Source organism: Dendrobates tinctorius, unplaced genomic scaffold (assembly GCF_039654945.1).
Source record: "Dendrobates tinctorius isolate UK_male_01 unplaced genomic scaffold, ASM3965494v1 ptg000154l, whole genome shotgun sequence".
NCBI classification, from domain to species: Eukaryota; Metazoa; Chordata; class Amphibia; order Anura; family Dendrobatidae; genus Dendrobates; species Dendrobates tinctorius.
Window position 1 is genome coordinate 9165440 of NW_027361821.1, and position 25513 is coordinate 9190952.

Below are 25513 nucleotides of genomic sequence, written 5' to 3' on the forward strand. Positions count from 1 at the left end.
GACTGCTGGCAACGATCGACATCATCAAGGCATCAGGCTGCGGACATCAGCTCCGGACGTCAGGCCGCAGTCATCCAGCTCATGATCTCTGGCAGCGATCGGCAGGTTCCGGGCATCCGGCAGGCAAACCAGGTTCCAAGCAAGGAGGCACAACAGATATCTGGGCATGGTGCGTGATAGGGAACACGCCGAGGTCCAAGGCTAGGTGAAAGGCAAGGTGCGTGTGTAGGGGACACGCCAGGGTTTAAAGCTAGGTGCAAGGCAAGGTGCGTGTGTAGGGGACACGCCAGGGTTCACAGACGAGACAGGGTGCGTGTGTGGAGACACGCCAAGGCATGAGACAGAGCGCGAGTGTAGACACGCCAAGGCACAAGGTATGAGACAGAGTGCGTGTGTAGAGACACGCCAAGGCACAAGGTACGAGACAGAGTCCTGAGCGTGCAAAGGGCACGCCAGGGTCAAGCGAGGCAGAGTCCTGCGCGTGCAGAGAGGCACGCCAGGAACAGGGTTCAAGGACCAGGTTAGGACCTGTGCGTGCAAGAGGGCACGACAGGGTACATGGCCAAACCTGCGCGTACTATTATGGAAGCACGGGGAGGTATGCCATGGGCAGGCGAGGGCCTGCGCGTGCTTTAGAGAGCACGCAGAGCACAGTGCGGAAACAGCGTGAAGTGCAAGGGAGCACAGAGGGCACGGCTGGGGCACTGGCTAGCTGATCGGGCTGCGGCACAGACAGACGGGCAAGACTCCAGTGAACCCGGCTGAGGCATGGCAGGCGACACAGCTGTCACTGACCGACGAGCACGGCTGAGGCACAAGCAGGCGGGCACGGCTAGGGCGCGCACGGCTGAGGCACAAACAGGAGGCTAGGAAGGCCAGGCGCATGCAAAGAGCATACAAAGAAACAGAGCAGGGGAAGACAAGACGAGAAACAAGGCAGGGCTCAAGCAGAGTACAGAACCAGGAACGGAAGCAGATCAGAGCAAGAACAGAGCTAGCAGCGGAGCGTAGGCCGAAGCCCAGAGCCGGGCCAAGGGAGAACCTTGGGACTAGCCTAGAAACGTGCAAGAGAGCATAATAGGAAAGAGTCTAGCAGCGGAGCGTAGGCGAAGCCCAGAGCCGGGCCAAGGGAGAACCTTGGGACTAGACATGGAAAAGAGAGGAGGAAGGGTGCGTGTGCCAGGGAGCACAACAGAGCACCATAGGAGAGAGCGAGGCAGAGCAAGCAAAGACCATAGGGAGGAACAAGGCAGAGCAAGGCAAGGTACGGAACAAGGCATAGCAAAAACAGGCAAGGCAGAGAAACAGAAGGACTACAAGTCCAAGCAGGACAAAGACGAACATGGCACAAGAGACAAACATAAGACAAGGCACGGGACAAGAGATGGAGTACGAGCACGGAGCGTGTGCAGAGAGGCACGACAGAGCAGAGTGCAAGGGCACAGAATAGAGGGAGCGCCCCACAGACCAAGCAGCCATGCAGGGACACCACACAATACTCAGGCCCTGAGCAAAGGAAGGGGCGGCCTGATATAGGGCATAGCACCTCCTCTTCCAGGTCAGGACCAGGGGAGCACTTCCGGGTTCAGATCCACAGGATAACAGAGCACAGTCACATGATCAGAGTTCCAGACATGACGAGACGACTGCAGATCCAATGCTGAAACCTAGACAGGTCACATGATCATAGTTCTAGACATGGCGAGATGATTACCGAACCAGACAGTGCTGGATCTTTAGGAAACGTCACATGATCAGCGTTCCAGACATGACGAGATGATTGCAGAACCAGACAGTGCAGGATCCAGGCAGGGACACATGATCAGGGACTCTAGACAAGACGAGAAGATCACAGAAGGCAGAGCAGAAATGCAGGCATCCTGCAGCTCAGACATGAGGTGAGTGTGCACACTGCTCTAGTGAACATGCAGGACAGCAGACAAGATATGTGCATGCACATCGCTCCAGGAGTTCTTGAGACAAAACAGACATGGCAGACATGACAAACATGGCGGACATGACAAATAGATTGGTTAGGAAAAGCCCGGTATATTACGACCCTAGACCTAACAAAGGGGTATTGGCAGATCCCTCTGGCAGAGGCTGCCAGAGAAAAGACGGCATTTGCTATGCCGGAAGGTCTATTTCAGTATGTGTATATGCCGTTTGGACTGCACGGAGCACCGGCGACCTTCCAGAGACTGATGGATCGAGTCCTGAGGCCACATAGGCAGTACGCTTCAGCCTATTTGGATGACATTGTCATTTACAGCTTGGACTGGGAGACTCATCTCCAGAAAGTACAAGCTGTGATTGACGACCTGTGGGTGGCAGGTCTAACCGCGAACCCCAAGAAATGTCACATCGGGCTAGAAGAAGCCCGGTATTTGGGGTATGTAATTGGGAGGGGTGTTGTTAAACCCCAGGTTGATAAGATTCAAGCGGTTCAGGACTGGCCGCAACCTGTCAACAAGAAGCAGGTGCAAGCCTTTCTGGGGATCACCAGCTATTATCGCCGGTTCATACCCAATTTTGCAGCCATCGCTACCCCCCTGACGGATCTTACCAAAGGGAAAGACTCCGTCATGATTAAATGGAATTTAGCGGCTGAAGAAGCCTTCCATAGCCTAAAACGGGCACTTTGCTCTCAACCCGTACTGGTGACTCCGGACTTCCGCAGCGAATTTGTGGTACAAACGGATGCCTCTGATACCGGTATCGGGGCCGTACTGTCACAAGTGAGGGACGGAGTGGAACACCCAGTCCTCTATCTCAGCAGGAAGCTGAATAAACATGAGCAAAAATATGCGGTAGTAGAAAAAGAGTGCCTAGCCATTAAGTGGGCTCTAGAGGCCCTCAAATATTACCTGGTGGGCAGAAAGTTCAGGCTGATCACTGACCATGCCCCTCTCAAGTGGATGCACTTGCACAAGGAACGGAATAACCGGGTGACCCGGTGGTTCCTTGCCCTGCAGGCCTACACTTTTATGGTGGAGCACCGCCCAGGGGTACAGATGGGGAATGCAGATGCCCTGTCCCGAGTGCACTGTTTGGCGGGTGTCATTGCTCGACCAGAGTGGTCTGAGCAGAGGGGGGGATATGTGAGAATCATGTGGGAATAGTGGATGAGGGCAGGTATATCTCGCCCAGATACCTTTCCTATGTGGCCTAGTCTGGTCAGTATCTCACCTGGTGACTAATGAATAATGGGAGGCGGATATAAAAGGATGCCAGGTGGTTGTGTGAGTGTCTCAGCCTGGGAACACAGAGAGCCTGTCTGTGTGAGAGACACACGTGAGTGAAAGCAGTGCCCACTGCAACTGTGGTTTGGCTGGACGGGAGAAGCCCGCCAGTTGGTAGTTAGGTTGTACCTTGTTTAGTTAGTGCCAGACAGGCAAGGATTTGGTTTATGTTTTTTTTCTTTATGCATTTCTTTCACCTTTAGTAAACCTGACCCAGTGTCAGTTATACCCGGACCCCGGTTGTGCGCCTGAGTTTCATGCTGAACGCACGTGACCTTTGACCCCAGCAAAGGCGATCCCGGAGTGTTTTATCACATTGTGGTGGAGAACAGTGGTGAAAGTGCTGGTACAGTCCACCGCCGTCCAGCAAGAAGCTAATCGGGTGATGATGGCCCAGCTGAAGAAGTTGGTGGACATGACAGCTACCGATCATTCGCCTCTCCAGCAGGTGGCGCAGCGCCTGGCAAGCTTACATGAGGTTAACCTGGAAGCCGAGTCGAGAGTGATTCACGTGAGTCGGTACTGGCAGAAGATGACGACCGAAGATGACATAGAGGCATACCTGACCACGTTTGCGCCTGAGTTTCATGCTGAACGCACGTGACCTTTGACCCCAGCAAAGGCGATCCCGGAGTGTTTTATCACAACTGGTATTGACCCTCTGGTGCTCCGCTGACTCTCTGCGTGTTTTTTCCCTTTGTTCTACGTGACAGTCTAGGTTTTGACCCGGCTTGTTAGACTTCTCTGCTGCCACCTGGTGCTAGCCTCACTGCAGCGCTGCATGTCTGCTCTTGCAGACTTGCTGTCCTCCTTCCGCTTTATTGCCATCTAGTGGAGCTGCAGCGTGACATTATAACTGACCATTAACAGTTTTTTTTCTTTACTCCTGTCTCTTTATGGATCCGCTTCACATGCTGGCGGATCAGGCATCTAGTCTGACTCAAAGGATGCAGGATTCGTCTGTGGAACATAGAGCCCTGGTCATCTCCCATAATCAACTTCAGAGATAGCTCTCTGAGACGGTTAGATCTTTTTAGGGTTCTATTACCCAATCTGCTTGTAAGCACTCGGAACCTATAGATGTCTCGCTCCACTCTCCTAAACCTATGGTCAGGCTCCCAGATACTTTTCCGGGGAATAGGAGAAGTTTCATACATTCAGGGAGAGTTGTAAGTTGCTTTTCTCCCTTAGACCTGGATCCTCTGGGGATGAGAGTCAACGGGTGGGGATAGTTCTTTCATTACTCTGGGATGGTCCTCAAACTTGGGCTTTTTCGTTACCTGCTACTGCCCCTGAACGTGTGACTGTGGATAGGTTCTTTGAGGCCTTAGGACTGATTTTTGACGAACCAGACCGGGTTGGGGTGGCAGAGGACATAATCATGGGTCTCTCCCAGGGCAAACTCACCGCTGAATGGTATTGCTCCGAGTTCAGACGGTGGTCCACCGAAGTGACCTGTAACGACTCTTCGCTGAGGTGTCAGTTCAGGAGAGGACTGTCGGATCATCTTAAGGACGCTCTGGCTCTTCACCCACCGCCTTGCTCCTTGGAGGAGGCTATGACTCAGGCCATTTGTATGGATTGGAGGTTGCGGGAGAGAGGTGTGTACAGCGAGAGGTTCCTTTACTTACGGCTAACTCTGATGTGGCACCATATACTGAACCTATGGAGGTTGGGCCACCATCCTTAAAGAGGAGAGGAGACGCCGATGAGAGGGGAGACTGTGTTTTTACTGTGGAAATCTTGGACATTGGAAAAAGGACTGCCCCTCTAGTCCACCGACTGACAAACTGGCAAGTTTGCGTAATCATTGAGGGGGTCACCAGACTCTCAGGTACCTTTTGCCTCATGTCAAAAAAATGTTGGCGGTGGAACTTTGATATGGGAATTGTTTCACACCCACTTTGGCTTTCGTCAACTGTGGGTCATCCATGAACTTCATTGACTCACGTTTGGTGTCCAAGTGTCAGATAGGGACAGTTAGGCTTAAAACACCAATTCATATAATTGCTATTGATAAGACTCCGCTGGTTTGGAATATTGTTAAATTTGTCTCGGTGGAGTTTCTCCTTAAGGTGGGTTCCTTGCATCAGGAAAGCATCTCATGTTTTGTTCCGGACAATCTTCCAGCGTGACTGTTGTTGGGGTTCCCCTGGTTATGATTACATAATCCAGATATTGACTGGGAATTTCGGGATATTGTAAAATGGGATCCTAATTGTTCTAAAGGTTGTCTTTCTGCTGTACTCGTGTCGTCCGTTAATCTAGAGCAGTGGTGGGGAACGTCCAGACGCGGGCCGTATACGGCCCGCCATATCATCCTGTGCGGCCCGCAGCCACTTTCCCCATTTTGTGGCTGCGGGCCCTTTAAGAGGTGCGGCGGTATTGTGCTCAGCAGGGCCCCATTTGCCCCCCCATCATACTCACCTCCTTCAGCCATGCCTGCACTGCAGCTCTGATGGTCCTGCTCTTCCTGTGTTAGTGCGCGGTCACGTGGTACCGCTCATTAAGATCATGAATATGGACACCGCTCCCCTCTCATAGGCGTGGCGCCCATATTCATGAACCTAATGAGCGGTACCACGTGACCGCGCGCTCACACACAAACAGGAAGAAGAAGCAACAGCAGGGGACGGACCAGAGTCGGACCAAGCCACAGGTGAGCCAGGGGGAGAAGAAAGAGCGGCGGGGGAAAGAGTGGCGGCGGGGTGGTAATGGGCGCTTGGGGGGTGTAGAATGAGCGTCTGGGGGGGGATGAGAGGAGCCTGCACTGGGCAAACGGGTGCACTGAGGAGATGGCTGCACTGGGTAAACAGGTGCACTGAGGAGATGGCTGCACTGGGGAAACGGGTGCACTGAGGAGATGGCTGCACTGGGGAAACGGGTGCACTGAGGAGATGGCTGCACTGGGGAAATGGGTGCACTGAGGAGATGGCTGCACTGGGGAAACGGGTACACTGAGGAGATGGCTGCCCAGGGGAAATGGGTGCACTGAGGAGATGGCTGCACTGGGGAAGCGGGTGCACTTGGGAAGCGGGTGCACTGGGGAAACGGGTGCACTGGGGAGACGGCTGCACTAGGGAGACGGCTGCACTGTCGACAAACTAAATCTTCGAGCACGCCAAAATACTCGGAGAACACCCGAGTATGCTTGGGAAAACCCGAGCGAGTATACTCGCTTATCATTATTAATAATTTTATACGGCCCCCGAGCGCTATTATAAAATTCCAAATGGCCCTTGGCAGAAAAAAGGTTTCCCACCCCTGATCTAGAGGGTTGTAATGGTGCTGCAGTGCAGTACAGCGCAACCTCCACCAGGGGGTGCTGGTGAGGGAAAAGAGGTTGCACACACAGCGCAGCAGCAATGAGCAGCAGCACAGGCACCACCTGGTGGCAAAAGAGAGGTCAGAGGAATCAAATCAGAAACTGAGAGGGAACGAAGTACCAGAGGAAACAGCAATACACGTTGTCAAATACAAGACAGAAGTCAGAACCAGACGGAAACAGAGATAACAGAGACGTGAGGCAGTCAAACCGGTCAGAAGTCAAGCCGGGTCACATGCCAAGAGGTCCAAGCACAGGGAGTGAACACTAAGGCAAGTGGGGTGGCAAGAAAGGGAAGTCGTGGGATCAAAGTTAACGGGCAGAGGACAAAACACGGTATCAAGGGGTCAGCTGCTCTAGCCTGGGAGCGTGAACTATCACTGACATTGGTCTGCAGGCCACAGCAGACTGAAATAGTCCCACAGAACCCAACACGAGGCAGAGGTTAACTCCTGCACAACCAGACGGGGGAGAGAATAACAAGAAACAAACCTTGGCCTGGATCATGACAAGGGTATTCCGGAGTACCTGAGAGATTTTAAGGACGTCTTCTCCGAAAAAGAGGCTGAGGTTTTGCCACCACATCAGTCCTATGATTGTGCTATCAATCTCGTTCCGGGTGCTCAATTGCCCAAGGCCCGTCTGTACAATCTTTCTGGCCCAGAACGTTCCGCTATGAAAGAGTGTCTCTGAAAGTTTATGTAAACACACATCCATCCCTCTATCTTTCCTGTGGGGCTGCTGGATTCTTTTTGTTAAGAAAAAAGATGGTGGCTTACGCCCTTGCCTCGATTTTCGGGAGCTTAAAATAAGATTACGGTGAGAAATACCTACCCTCTGCCGCTTATCCAGATCTTTTCAACCAATTGTCTGGGGCTAAGTGGTTTTCCAAGTTAGACCTCCAGGGAGCGTTTAATCTTATCCTATCCGTGTTCGGGAGGGGGATGAGTGGAAAACAGCATTTCTCACCTCTGAAGGTTTATTTGAAAACTTGGTTATGCCCTTTAGTCTCACTAGTGTGCCAGTGGTGTTTCAGGATTTCATTAATAATGTTTTTTCTGATTTAATTGGGCGCTTTGTGGTGATATATTTAGATGACATCCTGGTATTTTCATCTGATAGGGAATCTCACATGGGTCATCTGCCTTCAGAGGTTACGGGAAAACTTGTTGTTCGCTAAACCTGAGAAGTGTTTATTTTTTTGTCCAAGAACTGACTTTTCTGGGGGTCATTCTGTCTGCTAAGGGGTTTCGCATGTACCCTGGAAAGATATAGGCCATTGCTGATTGGGTGCAACCCAAAGACCTTAAAGGTCTTCAGCATTTTTTGGGGTTTGCCAATTACTATCGTAAATTTGTTAAAGGGTTTTCTCAGGTGGTCAAGCCTCTCACTGATCTCACTCATAAGGGGGATGATCTTAAAAACTGGTCGGTCCCGGCAGTTGCAGCCTTTTCTTCACTGAAAAAGTGTTTCATGTCTGCTCCTGTGACGACTCCTGGAGTGGACCCTCTGGGTCGTAATACCAACCCACCTTGGGCGAGCTGACCTAGTAAGGACCACCCCCTATACAGGGAGCGTCAGGGGCAGACCCAGGGAGATAAAATACTACGACTGCTTGAACCATGTGACCAGCTCGAAGGAGGCACGAGAGAGCGTATCTAGCAGGGTGAAGGCGGGGGGCACACAGGGTACAGGAGTGCGTAAAGCGTGCACACGGAGCTCTCAGGGCATAGGATTGTGCTGAGCATGCACACGGGGCATGCTGGGAACGGGAGTGCGTAGAGCGTGTGCACGGGGCACGCAGGGTGCAAGGCGATGCAGAGCGCATACCAGGAAGTATACCAGAGTACAAGGTAATGCAGAGCGCTACTAGGAAGCACGCTAGAGTACAGGGTAATGCAGTGCGTGTACTAGAACTCTGCAAAGGAATACGTGGATTTCATCCACGCTGCCCCCGTCAGCATGGATGAAATCCACGTATTCCTTTGCAGAGTTCTGTTTCAGATAGTCGGTGACCGACTTGTGGATCTGCAGCAGCCCTTATCTATACATGCTTTAACTACCTACTACCAGGTGAGCAGTTTTCTGTCAAACTGCTTACTTTATTTGTGGGATAAGACCCTATATTGCGCTTGTGTCTCCCTCTTTCCTCACAATACTAGCGCATGTACTAGGAAGCACGCCAGAGTACAAGGTAGAGCAGAGCGCGTACTAGGAAGCACGCAAGAGTACAAGGTAGGACAGAGCGCGTACTAGGAAGCATGCCAGAGTTCAAGGTAGGGGACCTGAGTACAGAGAGCGACCATGCAGAGGCCATGCAGACCTAGCAAGGAAGTCCAAACGATAATCAGGTGCCGCCTACAGGAAGATGTGTAGAGGGAAGCCGTGAATTCTAAAAATGTGAGTGATGAAAATCTTCACCAATTCGGGTGCAGAGGGTAGGCCGGGGAGAGGAACAAAATGGGCCATTTTCAAGAATCGATCCACAACCACCAGGATAACAGTACAACCAGAAGAACGAGGCAGATCGGTGATAAAATCCATGGTTATGTGCTGCCATGGAGCCGAGGGGACTGGAAGAGGAAATAGAAGCCCGGATGGTGGTTGTTTGGATACCTTGTTCTTGGCGCATGATGGACACGAGGCTACAAAGTCTGACATCCTGGTAAAGAGATGGCTACCAGTAGTAGTGAGATAACAGGGAGAGAATCTTCTTGACTCCAGCATGGCCAGCAAATTTGGATGAATGAACCCAGCGTAATATTTGTTTTCGATTGCTCTCTGCCACAAAAGTTCTTCCCGGGGGTAAGGTAGTCAGGTTGACAGGAGCCACGGTAATTGTTTTGGTGGGGTCAATGATATGTGAAGGTTCCTCTTCAGTATCGGTCCACTGGAATGACCTAGATAAAGCATCGGCTTTAATGTTTTTATCGCCAGGCTGGAAATGGAGTTTAAAGTCAAAACGGGCGAAGAACAATGACCACCTGGCTTGCTGGGAATTGAGCCTTTGTGCAGACTGGATGTATGCCAGGTTCTTATGCAGTGAAAATCTTTAACGGATGTGTGGTGCCATCCAGTAAGTATCTCCATTCCTCCAAGACCAACTTAATGGCCAAAAATTCTTTGTCACCAATGGAATAATTTTGCTCTGATGGGGAGAACACTTGGGAAAAGAAGCCGCAGGTGACTAGACATCCTGAAGAAGACTTCTGCAAGAGAACAGCACCTGCCCCGGTATAGGATGCATCTACCTCAAGAGTGAAAGGTTTACTAACCTCTGGACGATGAAGTGCCGGAGCAGTGGCGAAGGCTTGCTTCAAGGACAGAAAGGCGTTCTCTGCCTCAGAAGACCAAGCATTAGGGTTAGCTCCTTTGCAGGTAAGAGACAAGATAGGCCGAACCAATGAGGAGAAATGGGGGACGAACTGCCGATAGTAATTCGCAAAGCCAAGGAACCGTTGGATTGACTCCACCCCATGGGGCCGTGGCCAACTGAGAACAGCGGATACTTTCGCCGGATCCATGCGTAGTCCAGTCTGAGATAATGTACCCTAAGAATGGTAAGGACGTCTGTTCGAAGACACATTTCTCGATCTTGGCGTAAAGTCGGTTCTCCCTCAAATGTAGGAGTACTTGGTGCACGTTCTTTCTGTGGGCAGACAGATCTGGAGAAAACACGAGGATATCATCCAGGTAGACCACCACGCAGGAGTACAGCATATCCTGGAAAATGTCCTTCACAAACTCCTGGAATACTGCTGGAGCATTGCAGAGGTCGAAGGGCATGACCAAGTATTCGTAGTGACCATCCCGGGTGTTAAAGGCAGAGCGCATACTAGGAAGTACACCAGAGTACAAGGTAGAGCAGAGCACGTACTAGGAAGCACGCCAGAGTACAAGGTAGGACAGAGTGCGTACTGGGAAGCACGCCAGAGTTCAGTGTAGGGGACCTGAGTACAGAGAGCGACCATGCAGGGACCAAGCTGGCCTAGCAAGGAAGTCCAAACGATAATCAGGCTCCGCCTACAGGAAGAGGCAGCCTGATATAGGGGATTTGCGCCGGGACTTCCGGGTCAAGTCCTCCAGTACCATAGATATGTCAGAATTAGTGTGGGTGCAGTAGGGGCTGCGGGTTTGTGCGCAAGTGCGCACCCTACGGGACCCCAGCGCCGACCGCGAGTCCGAAAGTGAAGATGTCGGGCGGCGTGCACCCGCTCTGGAGGTACATGGTGAGAGCGGCGTAACAGCTCCTGTATTGGTCCAGCTCAATCCGTCTGAACCACTCATTGTTCAGGTGGACATATCGGAGTTGGTGGTGGGAGCATTGTTGTCTCAGAGACCTGCCACTTTGACTAACTTAAGACCTTGTGCCTTTTTCTCCAAGAAATTTTCTTCTGCGGAGAGAAATTATGATGTCAGGAATCAGGAGTTATTAGCCATAAAACTGTTTTTTGAAGAATGGAGGCACTTTTTGGAGGGGGCTGTTCATCGGATTACGGTGATTACGAACCACAAGCGCTTAACTCCTAGACAGGCGAGGTGGTCGCTTTTTTTTTTTTTCACGCTTTCATTTTTCCATCACCTTTCAGCCTGGTTCCAAGAATCTCAAGGCAGATGCCTTATCTTGCAGTTTGGATCCGGTATCACCTCCTGAATCTCCTTCCTCCATTCTTCAGCATGGGGTGGTCGTTGCTGGTGTGTCCTCCGAGTTGGAGCGGGAGAGTCGTGAGGCTCAATTTCTTGCTCCTCCATCATTGCCTGACAATAAGTTCTTTATTCCTGTTCAGTATCGGTTGAGGGTTCTCCGGAAATTTTATGACTCTGCTCTCAGTGGGCATTCAGGAGTCTCAGCTACCCGGAGAGCTATTGCTAAACTGTTCTAGTGGTCCTCCATGTCTTCTGATATCGCCATGTTTGTGTCTGCTTGTGAAACATGTGCCCGTGCTAAAAGCACCCATAACTGACCGGCCGGCCGGGGAATTGGTGCCATTGCCAATTCCGACTAGACCTTGGACTCATTTGTCCATGGATTTTATCACTGATCTCCCTCCTTCTAATGGCAGGACTATGGTTTGGGGGGTGGTTGACAGATTTAGTAAACAGGCGCTTTTTTTACCGTTGACAGGACTACATAACGTGGAAACTTTATCCAAGTTATTTATTGAGCATGTTGTATGGTTGCATGGTGTGCCTCTGAATTTGGTGTCTGATAGAGGGGTACAATTTGTGTCCAAGTTCTGGAGGGCTTTCTGTAAGAGATTGGGTATTGACTTGACCTTGTCCTCAGCCTTCCATCCTGAAACCATCGGACAGACGGAGAGGACCAACCAGTCACTTGAACAAATTTTGCAGTGTCTTGCCACGTCTCGGCAAGATGATTGGTGAGCCTCCCTGCCGGTGGATGAGTTTACATTTATAATAATCGGGTCAGTCCACTGGTTCCTCTCCGTTCTTCTGTAACTATGGTTTTCACCCCCATTTTGGTGAATTTTCCAGGCTGGATTTGGGGTGTCCGGGGGCTGATTCGGCAGTCCAACGGTTGTTACCTTGTCCTTTTGGTGTCTGTCACTTCCCCGTGTTTATTACCTGCAGAGGGGAGTCTAGTGCTCCTTGCCGGCCACTGCACTAGCCAGGGCCGTATTAGGTGACAAATAGGAACGAGGTATCCTGACAGTGGCAGGGGAAAAGGACCCGCAAAGGGCGTTAGGGGAGTGCAGAGACAGGCTCAGGTTTGAGCTTAGGTGGTGACTCTCATTCCCTATTGGTAGGACCTTCCTCTCCCTAATTCCATCTCCGTTGTGAGTGTTGCGCCGTTCGCTGACCGACCACCCATTGGGTCGAGTCACACCGTGATAGTCACTCCGTGACAAAGGGGATTTCTGTCACAGGTAAGGGAACTAAGGGGCTTCGGAAGTGAGAAGTAGGAGCATTTATCTGAAAGGTGGTCCAATAATCCCAGAACTATTACCCCATGGACGGATGCGGCACACGACTGGGGACCCTCACGGGTTGACAGTCCGCACTGCAGGCCGGGTAGGCATAGTAGGAGCAGAGCCTGCCTAGGCTACAGTTCATAGGCTCAGAGGACATATGACACCGGGTGGCGATGTGTCAAGGATTGTGACACTGCCAACAAACCATATCCTTCTTAACAGGCTTAGGTGACCCCTCCGCAGGGTTGGGACGCCCCAGTTTTGGGTCTAGCCACCCTCCATGGTGTGCCTACCCCCTTTTGGGTATCCCAGTACGGGGAAGTAGCGAGGTCTGGTCTCCCAAGGGATTTCTCCACAACCTGGTATCTCTCAACCAGGCCGACCAAGTCGTCTGCATTCTGGGGGTCGCACTGGGCAACCCAGGTCTGTAGCGGACAAACCTGTCCATCACAACACGCTATATGGCTCGTCTTACCGTTTTCCGGATGGACGCATCATCACCTGGAGATGAAGAGGACACCGCCGTCCTTACACGAACCACGTCGGTGAGGAGCTCCTTTTGCTGTGTTAGCGCCTTGTGCTGCTGTCGCTGCTGCTGCTGTTGCTGAAGCTGCGGTGCTAACAGCTTATTTGTCTTCTGTTGCGCCAAATTCTGTTGTTGACTGGCGAGCTGATCTTGCTGCTGTACCTGGACGAGATGTTTCACAAGCTCCTCCATGCTGCCGGACGTCTCGCTCTGAATGGCGGCTTTCACCCAGGACATGCAGTTGTCCTCAGCCTCTATGCGTGTTCCTGGAACGCTACCCACACTCAAAACACCACATGTGAGGAGTTGACTCACTCAGCTGCTTCACGAGATAAACACAGGAACAGTTCTGGTAGTAGTTCTGCTGGATTATTAGAGACAGCATAAACCGTAGTAGGGTTCAGCAATGCAAACAGAGCCTTTCCGGCATAAAGGTAAAACAAAGATAAAATCCATCAGAGTCCTTGCCCTGCAGGCTTCACTCCAGGTCTTTAGCTCCTGTGGGAGTTTCACCTCTCCCCAATACACCACACAGACTGACTCTCATGTCCAGGTATTTAACACCCCGATGATCACATGCCTGTGACATCACACAGGTCCGGTCAGGACTCTGCAGGTGGAGATATGGTGGCTTCCCTCCCACATGCTCTATGGAGGTCCACTAAAACCAGCCCATAATAAACTTAACCCGCTCAAAACATAGCGTTCTGGAGGAAATCTAGTCACATCACTGCATCTAATAAGCACAGTGACACATATCTCCCTTCATACACGGTGCCAGTGACCCTGTCACAATATACACATACAGACAGAGGCGTAGCTATGGTTTTGGTACATGGGGGGCGAAACAGTATACATACAGTATTATGGGCACCACATAGGGCTTCATACAGAATAAGGAGCAACTTATTGTTCCATACAGAATAATGTACCCCATATAATGCTCCATACAGAATAATGAACCCCATATATTGCTCCATACAGTAATATAGGCACCATATAGCGCTCCATACAGTATAATGAGCCCCATACAGTTGTGGCCAAAAGTATTGACACCCCTGCAATTCTGTCAGGTAATACTCAGTTTCTTCCTAAAAATGATTGCAATCACAAATTCTTTGGTATTATTATCTTCATTTAATTTGTCTTAAATGAAAAAACACAAAAGAGAATGAAGCAAAAAGCAAAACTTTGATCATTCACACAAAACTCCAAAAATGGGCCAGACAAAAGTATTGGCACCCTCAGCCTAATACTTGGTTGCACAACCTTTAGGCCGGAGTCACACTAGCGATAAAATCGGACGAATGCAATGCGATAAAAAAATCGCATTGCCTTCGTCCCAATGTTATTCAATGGTGCTGCTCCCATCATCCGTTTTTTTATCGGATCCGTTCCTCGGACCGAGACAATCGCAGCATGACAATATTTAGTGCGTTCCGCCGTCCCTAACATTGTACTAGCACCAGGGTCTGGCTAGTAATGGCGGACCTGCAGCAGCTACGGCAGTACATTCGGCAGCTGGAGGGCAGGTTGGCGGCTATCAAGAGCTCCACCTCAGCTGCGAATGCTACAGTGGCCGCTGCCCAGGCAGTCGCAGAGGCTGTCTCGCGTGTACCCACATCCACGCCTGTGCCGACATTGTCCCGCCTCCCGTTGCCTCCCGTGGTTCTGAGCGCTGCTCAGTTTCTAACACTCTAAAACAGGTCTTTTGGGACCACGGGTCACTCACGACACATCTCTCCAGCTATTGGCTTTAACACAGGGCTCCCTCTCGGTCAGCCATTACGCCGTCCGTTTTTGGACACTGGCTTCCGAGTTAGAGTGGCCTGATAAGGCACTCGTCCCTGTGTTCTGGAGGGGTTTGGCGGAGCATGTCAAAGATGCTTTAGCTACCAGGGAGGTTCCCGTAACTCTGGAGGAGCTGATTACTATCTCCACCCGCATTGATCTCCGTTATACTGAGCGCGGGTTGGAGCGAACTCAATCCAGACAGCAGGTTAGGTTGGCTTCTACCTTCTCAGTACCTCTTGAACCCACGGAGGTATCACGCACCGGTCCCAAGTAGAGTCCGGTGCGAAGCTTCGCACGCTGTTACCAGTGTCGACAGTTTGGTCACCCGGCTAACAGGTGCCCGCAGCGCTCAAAAAAACAAGCACGTACCATGATAGTAGGTGGGGGTCTACCTGATATAAAGCCCTTTTCCCCCAATCCAGTATTCCGAGGGACGTTAGATAGCGGTGCTTCCACCTGGGAAGTAGAGGTCACGGTGGTTTCTGGGGCAGAAGGAAATTTCATGTCCTCGTCCTTCGCCCAAAAGCACGCTATTCCGCTGGTGCTACTGCCCCATCCCATGACCATCAGGGTGGTTAACAGTGCACCTTTACCATCTCAGGTCACCCATTAGACAGCACCCCTTGGGCTCTCAATCTCACCATCTCACCACGAGACCTTGTCCCTGTTCATTTTGCCAGATGGCATCGACCAGGTGCTTCTCGGAGTTCCCTGGCTCCGTTGCCATTCACCTCATATAGATTGGTCTTCGGGGAGTATACTGGGTTGGAGCAAGGACTGTGAGGGAAGGTCCATGAGGGGCAGTGTTCAAGTAGCCTCCACGGAGGTGCCCGCGGATCTTTCCGCGCTCCCTAGCAGTACGCGGACGTCTTCTCCAAAAAATCAGCGGAGACGCTTCCGCCACACCGTCCTTACGATTGCCCGATAGACATATTGCCAGGCGCGGAACCTCCTAGAGGCGTGTATCCTCTATCTCTCCCGGAGACAGAGGCCATGTCACAATATATCCGGGAGAACCTGGCAAGAGGGTTTATCAGAAAATCGGCTGGTGAAGGGTTCTTCGTGCAGAAGAGTGGGGAGTTGCGCCCCTGCATTGACTACAGAGGTCTCAACGCCATTACAGTAAAAAACAAATACCCTCTTCCTTTGATCTCTGAGTTATTTGACAGGTTGCGAGGGGCCCGTATCTTTACGAAATTGGATCTACGGGGGGCGTACAACCTGATGCGCATACGCGAGGGAGACGAGTGGAAGACAGCCTTTAATACCAGGGATGGCCACTATGAGTATCTGGTCATGCCCTTCGGCCTCTGTAATGCACCTGCTGTCTTCCAGGACTTCGTAAATGACGTCTTTTGCGATATGCTCTCTACCTCGGTGGTGGTCTATCTGGATGACATCCTCATCTTTTCTCCAGATTTGACCTCTCATGGGAGACGTCTGCAAGGTCTTCGACCATTTGCGGGCAAATTCTCTTCGCCAAGCTGGAGAAGTGCCAGTTTGAGCAGGAGTCCTTGCCGTTCCTGGGCAATATCATCTTGGCCCAGGGGTTGGCTATGGATCCTGCCAAATTGCAAGCGGTAATGGACTGGCAGGAGCCCCATTCTCTGAAAGAGGTGCAGCGCTTTTTGGGGTTCGTTAACTATTACCGCCAGTTCATTCCTCACTTCTCCACACTGGTAGCTCCTTTGCTCACTCTCACCAAGAAAGGAGCCAATCCTAAGGTTTGGTCAGAGCAGGTCTCCACGGCCTTCTCTTCTCTGAAGACCCATTTTGCTGGCGCTCCTATCCTCCACCGTCCCGATGTGGATAAACCCTTTATCCTAGAGCAGTCCTTTTCCAGAAGGATGCTCAAGGTCGGAAGCATCCCTACTTCTTCTTCTCAAAGACCTTCTCACCGGTGGAGAAAAACTACTCCATCGGGGACAGGGAGTTGCTGGCCATGAAATTGGCCTTTTCCGAGTGGAGACATCTGGAGGGAGCCCGCTTTCCCTTTCAAGTGTACACTGACCATAAAAACCTGGTCCGTTTACAAACGGCCCAGCGCTTGAACTCTCGTCAAGCTAGGTGGTCGCTCTTCTTCTCCCGCTTCCGCTTCACCTTGCACTATCTGTCTGGAGAGAAGAACGTCCGTACGGATGCTCTCTCTCGCTCGCTCGGTGGTCTCAGCGGAGGAAGAGGAGGCTGAGCCTCGGCTAATCGTCCCCACTGAGAGCCTGAGGACCGTTGCCCCTGTCGCTCTTGAGGCAGTACCGCCGGGCAAGACCTTTGTCCCTCCTCGCGTGCGACCAGAGGTCCTCGCGTGAGCACACGCGTCCAGGGTGGGTGGTCACTTTGGCAATAAGTGGACCACCGAGCTCCTGGCAAGGTCTTATTGGTGGCCGCACATGGCTCGGGACACAAAAGAGAACATTCAGGCATGAGTCTCTTGTACTCAGAACAGGTCCTCTAGACAGAGGCCGGCTGGGTTACTGTATCCCTTGCCGGTGGCAGACAGACCCCAGGAGATGGTCGGCATGGATTTTGGTGTCGGCCTGCCAAATCTGGTGGCAGCACGGTCATCTGGGTGGTCACCGATCATTTTTCTAAAATGGTGCATCTGGTGCCACTCGCGAGGCTGCCTTCCGCTCGTGGTCTCACCGCACTGTTCATAAAGCACATATTTCGTTTGCACGGTATGCCAGACAAAATAGTCAGTGTCCAAGGTCCCCAATTTGCGTCTCGATTTTGGAGGGAGCTCTGCAGTCTACTCAGTATCGAGCTCAATTTGTCCTCCGCATCTCATCCCGAGACAAACGGGTTGGTTGAGAGAGCCAATCAAACTCTGGTCACGTACCTGCGACATTTTGTCTCTGCCAGGCAGGATGACTGGGCATCCTTACTACCGTGGGCTGAATTTGCCCTGAATACCGCAGTGGCTGATTCCACTGGTCAGACGCCGTTCCTTCTTAATTACGGCCAGCATCTGTGCGTCCCCGTTCCGATGCCAGTGTCTTCCACTGATTCCAGGGTGGCAGACTGGACAGTGGAGGCTCGTGACATTTGGGATCGCACCCAGGATGCCATTCGAGCCTCTAAAGAGAGAATGAGGGCGTCCGCCGACGCACATCAGCGCCCCGCTCCAACTTTTGCCCCTGGAGACTTGGTGTGGCTTTCTGCCCGAAATATCAAGCTGCGTGCCGAGTCCTCCAAGTTCGCGCCGCAATACATTGGTCCCTTCAAGGTCCTCGAGCGGATCAGCTCAGTGGTCTACCGTCTGGCTGTACCACCACACTTGGCCATCTTTGACGTCTTCCACGTGTCCCTTCTCAAGCCTCAACGCCATTGTGGGAAGCAGGATTGTGCGTGGCAAAAAGTTTTATTTGGTGGACTGGAAGGGTCATGGTCCGGACCTGGGAACCAGTGGAGAACATCCACGCCACGCTCCTGATTGCGGCATTTGAGCGTAGCGAGGCTCGGGGGGAGGGGGCCCTGGGGGGGTAATGTTAGGCGTCGGGTTCCTGCAGCTGCACAGCAGGAATCCAGAGTCTTGCATTCAGCGGTCTCCCATTCTCCACCGACCGCTCAGGAGCCTGCACAGCAATCCCGGCAACGCTCTGCTCAGACCAGCTCTGTGGGTCTGGCTGTTGCTGCCACCTCTGGGCCAGCAATAGCATCGCAGGCTGCTCAGAAACAAGCCACTCCAGAGGCTAAGTCCTCCCGTCGTTCTACTGGGCATGCTCACGAGACAATCTCATTGGAGATCGGGAGTCACATGCCCATGTCCTTCTCGTGATCTGATTGGTCCATCTCAGGGATCTGGAAGCTTACGGAAGGTCCCGGCTATAAAAGGTTTGCATGGCCACTCGGCCATGCGCTAGTATAGACTCTATTGGCTAACTGTGTGAATGATGATGGATGCATGTACATGCAAATGACTCATTAAGATCCCCTCCCTCTGATATTACGAGTGTGTATAGGGACTTAGGTTTAGAGTCAGCACCAGCCAGTGGCAAGCTACTAGCCACATTAGCATCCTCCACAGTGCTAGCGTCCAACAGTGCGCCTGCTACCGGGCATTGTCGATTAGCGGCAGTGTCTGTCACCGCGCTGCAGTCTGCAGCTCTTCTTGGCGTCCGCAGTAGCGGCGCCGCATGCACGGTAGGTCTAGACGGACGCTGACCCTCTGCCCAGGGCCCAGCTCCTGTGACCATATACCATACGTGCACTTCTCTGAGACCTGTGACATTAACAGGCTCAGCCTTTTGTGTTTAGCACTTAGGAGTCTCTGTGACTAAACAGAGATCGCTCAGCGCACCCGGCAGCAGTGTTAACACCTTCTGCACGGTGGACCCCGGGCGGCGAACGCACTTTACGTTATTGTGGTGAACAGCCCACCGCTGCCACCAATATGTGGTGAACAGCCCACCGCTGCCACCAATATGTGACAAATGGGGGTCCCGCTGACACCAAAACGCGACGGACAGCGGACCCTGTGTCACCACTATGTCACAATCCCACCACTGACACGGGTGTATCAGCGGACGGAGGGACGCGACACACTGCCAGCACACGGCTGTCATAGGCACAGTGGGGCTTATCTTAGTTATCCCACCACTGGCACCATGTGAAAAAAATGCAGCAAGCTAACCTTGCTCTAACAATTTACCGCAGGGGGGTTATTTTGGATACCCCACCACTGCTAACAACCTTCCAAGAACTGCGGGGATTTATGTATATCCCACTTTCTCAGTTCCACTTTGGAACTCGCAGCTCTCCGGCGCCCCCTTACCCTCAGGTCAGTCAGGGAACTGCACCTAGGATAATTAGTCGCCGGACGGGCTGCTTGTTGTGCACGGACAATTAGGCTACCGCAGTAAGGGAATTATCAATGCTGAGGCCGCAGCCCCCCTTTAGCAATATAAGACCCTTCTATCCTGCCAACTAGCCTAATCAATAGCACACACCACGCTGCCACCATCCACGCTTTTCTTAATTCACAGAGTTAAATTAAGAGGGTCCGTGGCAAACCCCTGAAATCAGTAGCGATTATCTAAAAGAGGCGCATAGTTCGTTTCCTAGAGCATGAAGGCAGACTGATAATTTTACGATTTATTCCCAAAATGTGGGCAGTGATTATACAGATAAAAGTTGCTATAAAGTTGAGACATAAAATATGTACAATACAAGTATAAAACAAAAATGGATGAAAGAACAGAAAATACACTCACATGTGCGTAGTCGGTATCAGGCAGACCATGTGTCTGGGGAGAGAAGGCGGAGCCACACGTCTCCACTCATCTGGGTTCTGGTCAGCACGGACGCTGTAGCTCCAACTGACTGGGATATGGTAGGGAATGACTCTAGACTAGGGCTTGTGACCTCATGAAAGGGGCGGTCTGGAGAGGTCCAACCTCCCTCTCTCCAAGTTATGATTTGGCTACAAAACTTAGAATAACTATATCTCGTAGGAGGAAGTTCGCACAAACACGCACATGGTATCATTCTTTGTAGTTTGTTGATTACAATAATTCAAGCCCAAATATGCAGTATTTCAGACACACCGTTTAGAAGGAATCCATATCATTTTCTGGACGTGTTAGAACTTTGCAAGAGCCACCGTAGCGAAGCTGGGTCCACTCAGATCATAGAAATGTGATTATTATATCTCTGGTACGAGCGAAGTGCACACTAGGATTCTTTTTAATGTTACTCATAGCTAGGTTGGCCACATGGCTTCCAAACAAAAGAATCCCTTTTTTTTTCTTCAGCTTAATTAACATTCCTAGCTGTGGAGAGGAGCCAAATGATTGTAGCAGGAAGTGTCCTATTACCAGTGCGGACACCGGCTGTTAAGGAGGGGGAAGGAGAAAAGCTGTAGGAGCTGACATGTACAATGTAACTCAGCTGGAAAGGGGAGATTCTGGAAGGTTCCAACCGTAAACATCATATTTTGCATACATTACAGTTATTTAATATTTAGCGCGTGCCGCCGTCCCTAACACTCAGGGCCCCTTAGCACAAGTTGGTTGCTAAGCAAAACAGGCAGAGGTGGTAAGAACAACCGGCGAACTGGATAAACATCCTTGGCGGGCCGTATGTGGCCTGCAGGCTGTAGTTGGAGGATCCTTGAAACAGTATAATGCACTTCCCTTATGCTTCCATATAGTATAATGCACTCCCATAGACCTCTATATAGTATATTGCGCACCACATTATCCTCCATATAGTATAATGCACTCCACATAGACATATATATAGTAAAATGGACTCCCCATAGGCCTCCCTATATGCTATAATGCAGTTCCCATATAACATACTACACTCCCAAAAGGTCTCCATATAGTATAATGCATTCGCCATAGGTCTCCATAATGTATAATGCACTCCCCATAGGCCTCTATATAGTACAGTGCATACCCCATAAGCCTCTAAATAATATAATGCACTTCACATAGGCCTCAATATAGAATAATGCTGTCATGACTCTGTCGGTTATCCTGGGACCAGGGGCTCCTTCCCTGTCCCCAATGGGACAAATGGACATCCCATAGACCTCTATATAGTATAATGCACTCCACATATGCCTCTATATACTACAATAGACTCCCCATAGGCCTCTATATAGTATAATGCTGTCATGCATCTGTTGTCGGGTATCCTTGGATCAGGGGCTCCTTCCCTGTCACTAACGTTTGGGGCACCGTAGCTTGCCCTGTTCCCCGGATTACTTCTGATGGTCAAGACGCCGGGGCCACGTACCTTGCCTTAGCTCCTGAATCTGCCTTCAGTCTGTACCCTTCCCCACCCAGGTTAGAGGGGAGTAGTAGTGTACTGTATTACACCAACCAGACTAACAAGGTAATACGAACAGTGGTAACAAAAAATACCAAACACAAATATACACACATAAAGGAGAGAGGTATGCATCGGGGGGTGGCGGATGAGGTAAAACCAGAGTAGGAGGAGAGGGATTAGCACACACCCAAAAAATGGTAACAGTCACAGATAAATCCACCAAACACCTTCTCAAACAACTACAACAAACCACCATCTTCTAACCATGCAGCATGAAGCTACTCTGGCAATGAGTGCTTGCCGGGGCCCAGAATATATCGGAGAGGGGAGTGGCTAACTCCAGTCCCAACGGGGGTCCAAAGTGAGTGAGTGCTGTGCAATAGTAGTGAGTGTGTGTGATCACATCCCATACACACAGATAATAGGGTGGCTGTCACACAGGCTCGCTGACGCTCCGGTCACACAGTGGACTCTGGCAGGTCCCAGCGGCCAGACCCCAGTGGTCTTCCTGTGGACAGGTGACGTGTATGGGACTGTGGAAACACTCAGGGCTGATGCACACTGCTCCTTGCTCCATTTCTGTCCATTGTTTTCTGGTTGATGTAAGGAGTCTGATAGAACAAAAAACCGCCTGTGTGAACCAGGCGCCATACACATTAGGCTGTGTGCACACGCTGCGGATTTTGCTGCGGTTCCGCAGCGGATTTGGCCACTGCGGACCCGCAGCAGTTTTTGCTGCGGTGTACAGTACCATGATTCCCTATGGGAATCAAAAACCGCAGTGCAGACGGCGCGGATTATCTGCGGTTTTCAATCCGCAGAAAGAATTGACATGTCAATTCTTTCTGCGGATTCTCCTGCGGTTTGCCATCTCCTCTATTGAGGAGATGAAAACCCGCAGGGCAAAACCGCAGAGCAATCTGCAGGTAAAACCGCAGGTCTTTTGACCTGCGGTTTCACCTGCGGATTTAACAAAATCCGCGCCGATGAATCCGCACATAATCCGCAGCGTGTGCACACAGCCTTAGTGAGAGGAGCCTCATACAGTTCCCCCTCACTGGTGTTTCTGACGCCCTGTCCTTCCAGTGTACAGCCACTAGGTGGCAGCGCTCCTTCTGCTGACGTCTGGGCTGCAGGGCAGGCTGTGCTGGTGACACTCGCTCAGTACTTCCGGGTGACGAGTAATCACTTCCCCAGTTCAGTACAGGGAAGTCCTCACCGAGACTGTAAGTTTTCTGCCCGTACAACCCGTGTGTGTGGGGGCGATTAGTGGGATACGGAAGGCTGTCTGGGAGGACGCCGGTGCTGTGCTACGTAGTGCTGGGCGCCTCACACCCGAGCACTATTCACAGTCACCGTGCTGTACGTGCCCGTGGTCAGAGGAGCGTTCTGCCGCCCGCCCGCATCGCTGGTGCACAATCCGGCCGCTAAACTAGTTACCATAGAGCCGCAGGGCTGCATAATCCCTCTGTGTCATGGGCCCTCCCGCACTGTTCTCCTCCCTGACATGTCTCCTTCAGGTGTCACCCCGGGGTCAGTGATGGCTGCAGCTTCTCCTCTCCTCTGCAGCACATGTGGGTAAGGGTCAGGTGTCACCCCGGGGTCAGTGATGGTTGCAGCTTCTCCTCTCCTCTGCAGCACATGTGGGAAAGGGTCAGGTGTCACCGCAGGGTCAGTGATGGCTGCATCTTCTCTCCTCTGCAGCACATGTGGGTAAGGGTCAGGTGTCACCCCGGGGTCAGTGGTGGCTGCAGCTTCTCCTCACCTCTGCAGCACATGTGGATAAGGGTCAGGTGTCACCCCGGGGTCAGTGATGGCTGCATCTTCTCACCTCTGCAGCACATGTGGATAAGGGTCAGGTGTCACCCCGGGGTCAGTGATGGCTGCATCTTCTCACCTCTGCAGCACATGTGGGTAAGGGTCAGGTGTCACCCCGAGGTCAGTGATGGCTGCATCTTCTCTCCTCTGCAGCACATGTGGGTAAGGGTCAGGTGTCACCCCGGGGTCAGTGGTGGCTGCAGCTTCTCCTCACCTCTGCAGCACATGTGGATAAGGGTCAGGTGTCACCCCGGGGTCAGTGATGGCTGCATCTTCTCACCTCTGCAGCACATGTGGATAAGGGTCAGGTGTCACCCCGGGGTCAGTGATGGCTGCATCTTCTCACCTCTGCAGCACATGTGGATAAGGGTCAGGTGTCACCCCGGGGTCAATGATGGCTGCATCTTCTCACCTCTGCAGCACATGTGGATAAGGGTCAGGTGTCACGCCGGGGTCAGTGATGGCTGCAGCTTCTCCTCACCTCTGCAGCACATGTGGGTAAGGGTCAGGTGTTACCCCGGGGTCAGTGATGGCTGCATCTTCTCTCCTCTGCAGCACATGTGGGAAAGGGTCAGGTGTCACCGCAGGGTCAGTGATGGCTGCATCTTCTCTCCTCTGCAGCACATGTGGGTAAGGGTCAGGTGTCACCCCGGGGTCAGTGATGGCTGCATCTTCTCACCTCTGCAGCGCATGTGGATAAGGGTCAGGTGTCACGCCGGGGTCAGTGATGGCTGCAGCTTCTCCTCACCTCTGCAGCACATGTGGGTAAGGGTCAGGTGTTACCCCGGGGTCAGTGATGGCTGCAGCTTCTCTCCTCTGCAGCACATGTGGATAAGGGTCAGGTGTCACCCCGGGGTCAATGATGGCTGCATCTTCTCCTCTCCTCTGCAGCACATGTGGGAAAGGGTCAGGTGTCACCCCGAGGTCAGTGATGGCTGCATCTTCTCACCTCTGCAGCACATGTGGATAAGGGTCAGGTGTCACCCCGGGGTCAATGATGGCTGCATCTTCTCCTCTCCTCTGCAGCACATGTGGGAAAGGGTCAGGTGTCACCCCGAGGTCAGTGATGGCTGCATCTTCTCACCTCTGCAGCACATGTGGGTAAGGGTCAGGTGTCACCCCGGGATCAGTGATGGCTGCAGCTTCTCCTCACCTCTGCAGCACATGTGGGTAAGGGTCAGGTGTTACCCCTGGGTCAGTGATGGCTGCAGCTTCTCTCCTCTGCAGCACATGTGGGTAAGGGTCAGGTGTCACCCCGGGGTCAGTGATGGCTGCAGCTTCTCCTCTCCTCTGCAGCACATGTGGGTAAGGGTCAGGTGTCACCCCGGGGTCAGTGATGGCTGCAGCTTCTCCTCTCCTCTGCAGCACATGTGGGTAAGGGTCAGGTGTCACCCCGGGGTCAGTGATGGCTGCAGCTTCTCCTCTCCTCTGCAGCACATGTGGGTAAGGGTCAGGTGTCACCCCGGGGTCAGTGATGGCTGCAGCTTCTCCTCTCCTCTGCAGCACATGTGGGTAAGGCCTGTTTCACACTTCCGTTTTTGTGTCCGCCAAACGGATCCGTTTCCGTTTTTTTGACGGAAACTGATGCAAACGGATCCGTTTTAAAAAAAACGGATCCGTTTTTTTGATGGATCCGCGGTAACCACTAATGGAAGTCTATGGGACAAAAAAAACGGATCCTGCAAAAAATTGGCGGATCCGTTTTTTTACGGAAACCAACGGATTTTGACGGATTTGAAAAAACGGAAGTGTGAAACAGGCCTAAGGGTCAGGTGTCACCCCGAGGTCAGTGATGGCTGCATCTTCTCACCTCTGCAGCACATGTGGGTAAGGGTCAGGTGTCACCCCGGGGTCAGTGATGGCTGCATCTTCTCACCTCTGCAGCACATGTGGATAAGGGTCAGGTGTCACGCCGGGGTCAGTGATGGCTGCAGCTTCTCCTCACCTCTGCAGCACATGTGGGTAAGGGTCAGGTGTTACCCCGGGGTCAGTGATGGCTGCAGCTTCTCTCCTCTGCAGCACATGTGGATAAGGGTCAGGTGTCACCCCGGGGTCAATGATGGCTGCATCTTCTCCTCTCCTCTGCAGCACATGTGGG

At 52.0% G+C, this 25513-nt stretch overlaps 1 protein-coding gene across 5 annotated transcripts in view; it reads left to right on the forward strand.

Annotated features, from left to right (window-relative positions):
• The first annotated feature begins 1876 nt into the window (after positions 1-1876).
• The window catches only part of XIAP (X-linked inhibitor of apoptosis), an 81034-nt gene continuing 57397 nt past the window's right edge, over positions 1877-25513 (forward strand). For 2 of the 5 annotated variants that reach the window (XM_073547603.1, XM_073547609.1), the window contains exon 1: positions 3192-3294. In XM_073547603.1, coding sequence (XP_073403704.1) covers positions 3207-3294 — 88 coding nt within the window. In that variant the 5' untranslated portion in view covers positions 3192-3206. Of the gene's footprint in view, positions 1899-3191; positions 3295-22693; positions 22824-22856; positions 23172-25513 lie in introns of those variants that run through there. The other 3 variants (XM_073547607.1, XM_073547606.1, XM_073547605.1) reach the window with 3 other exon arrangements.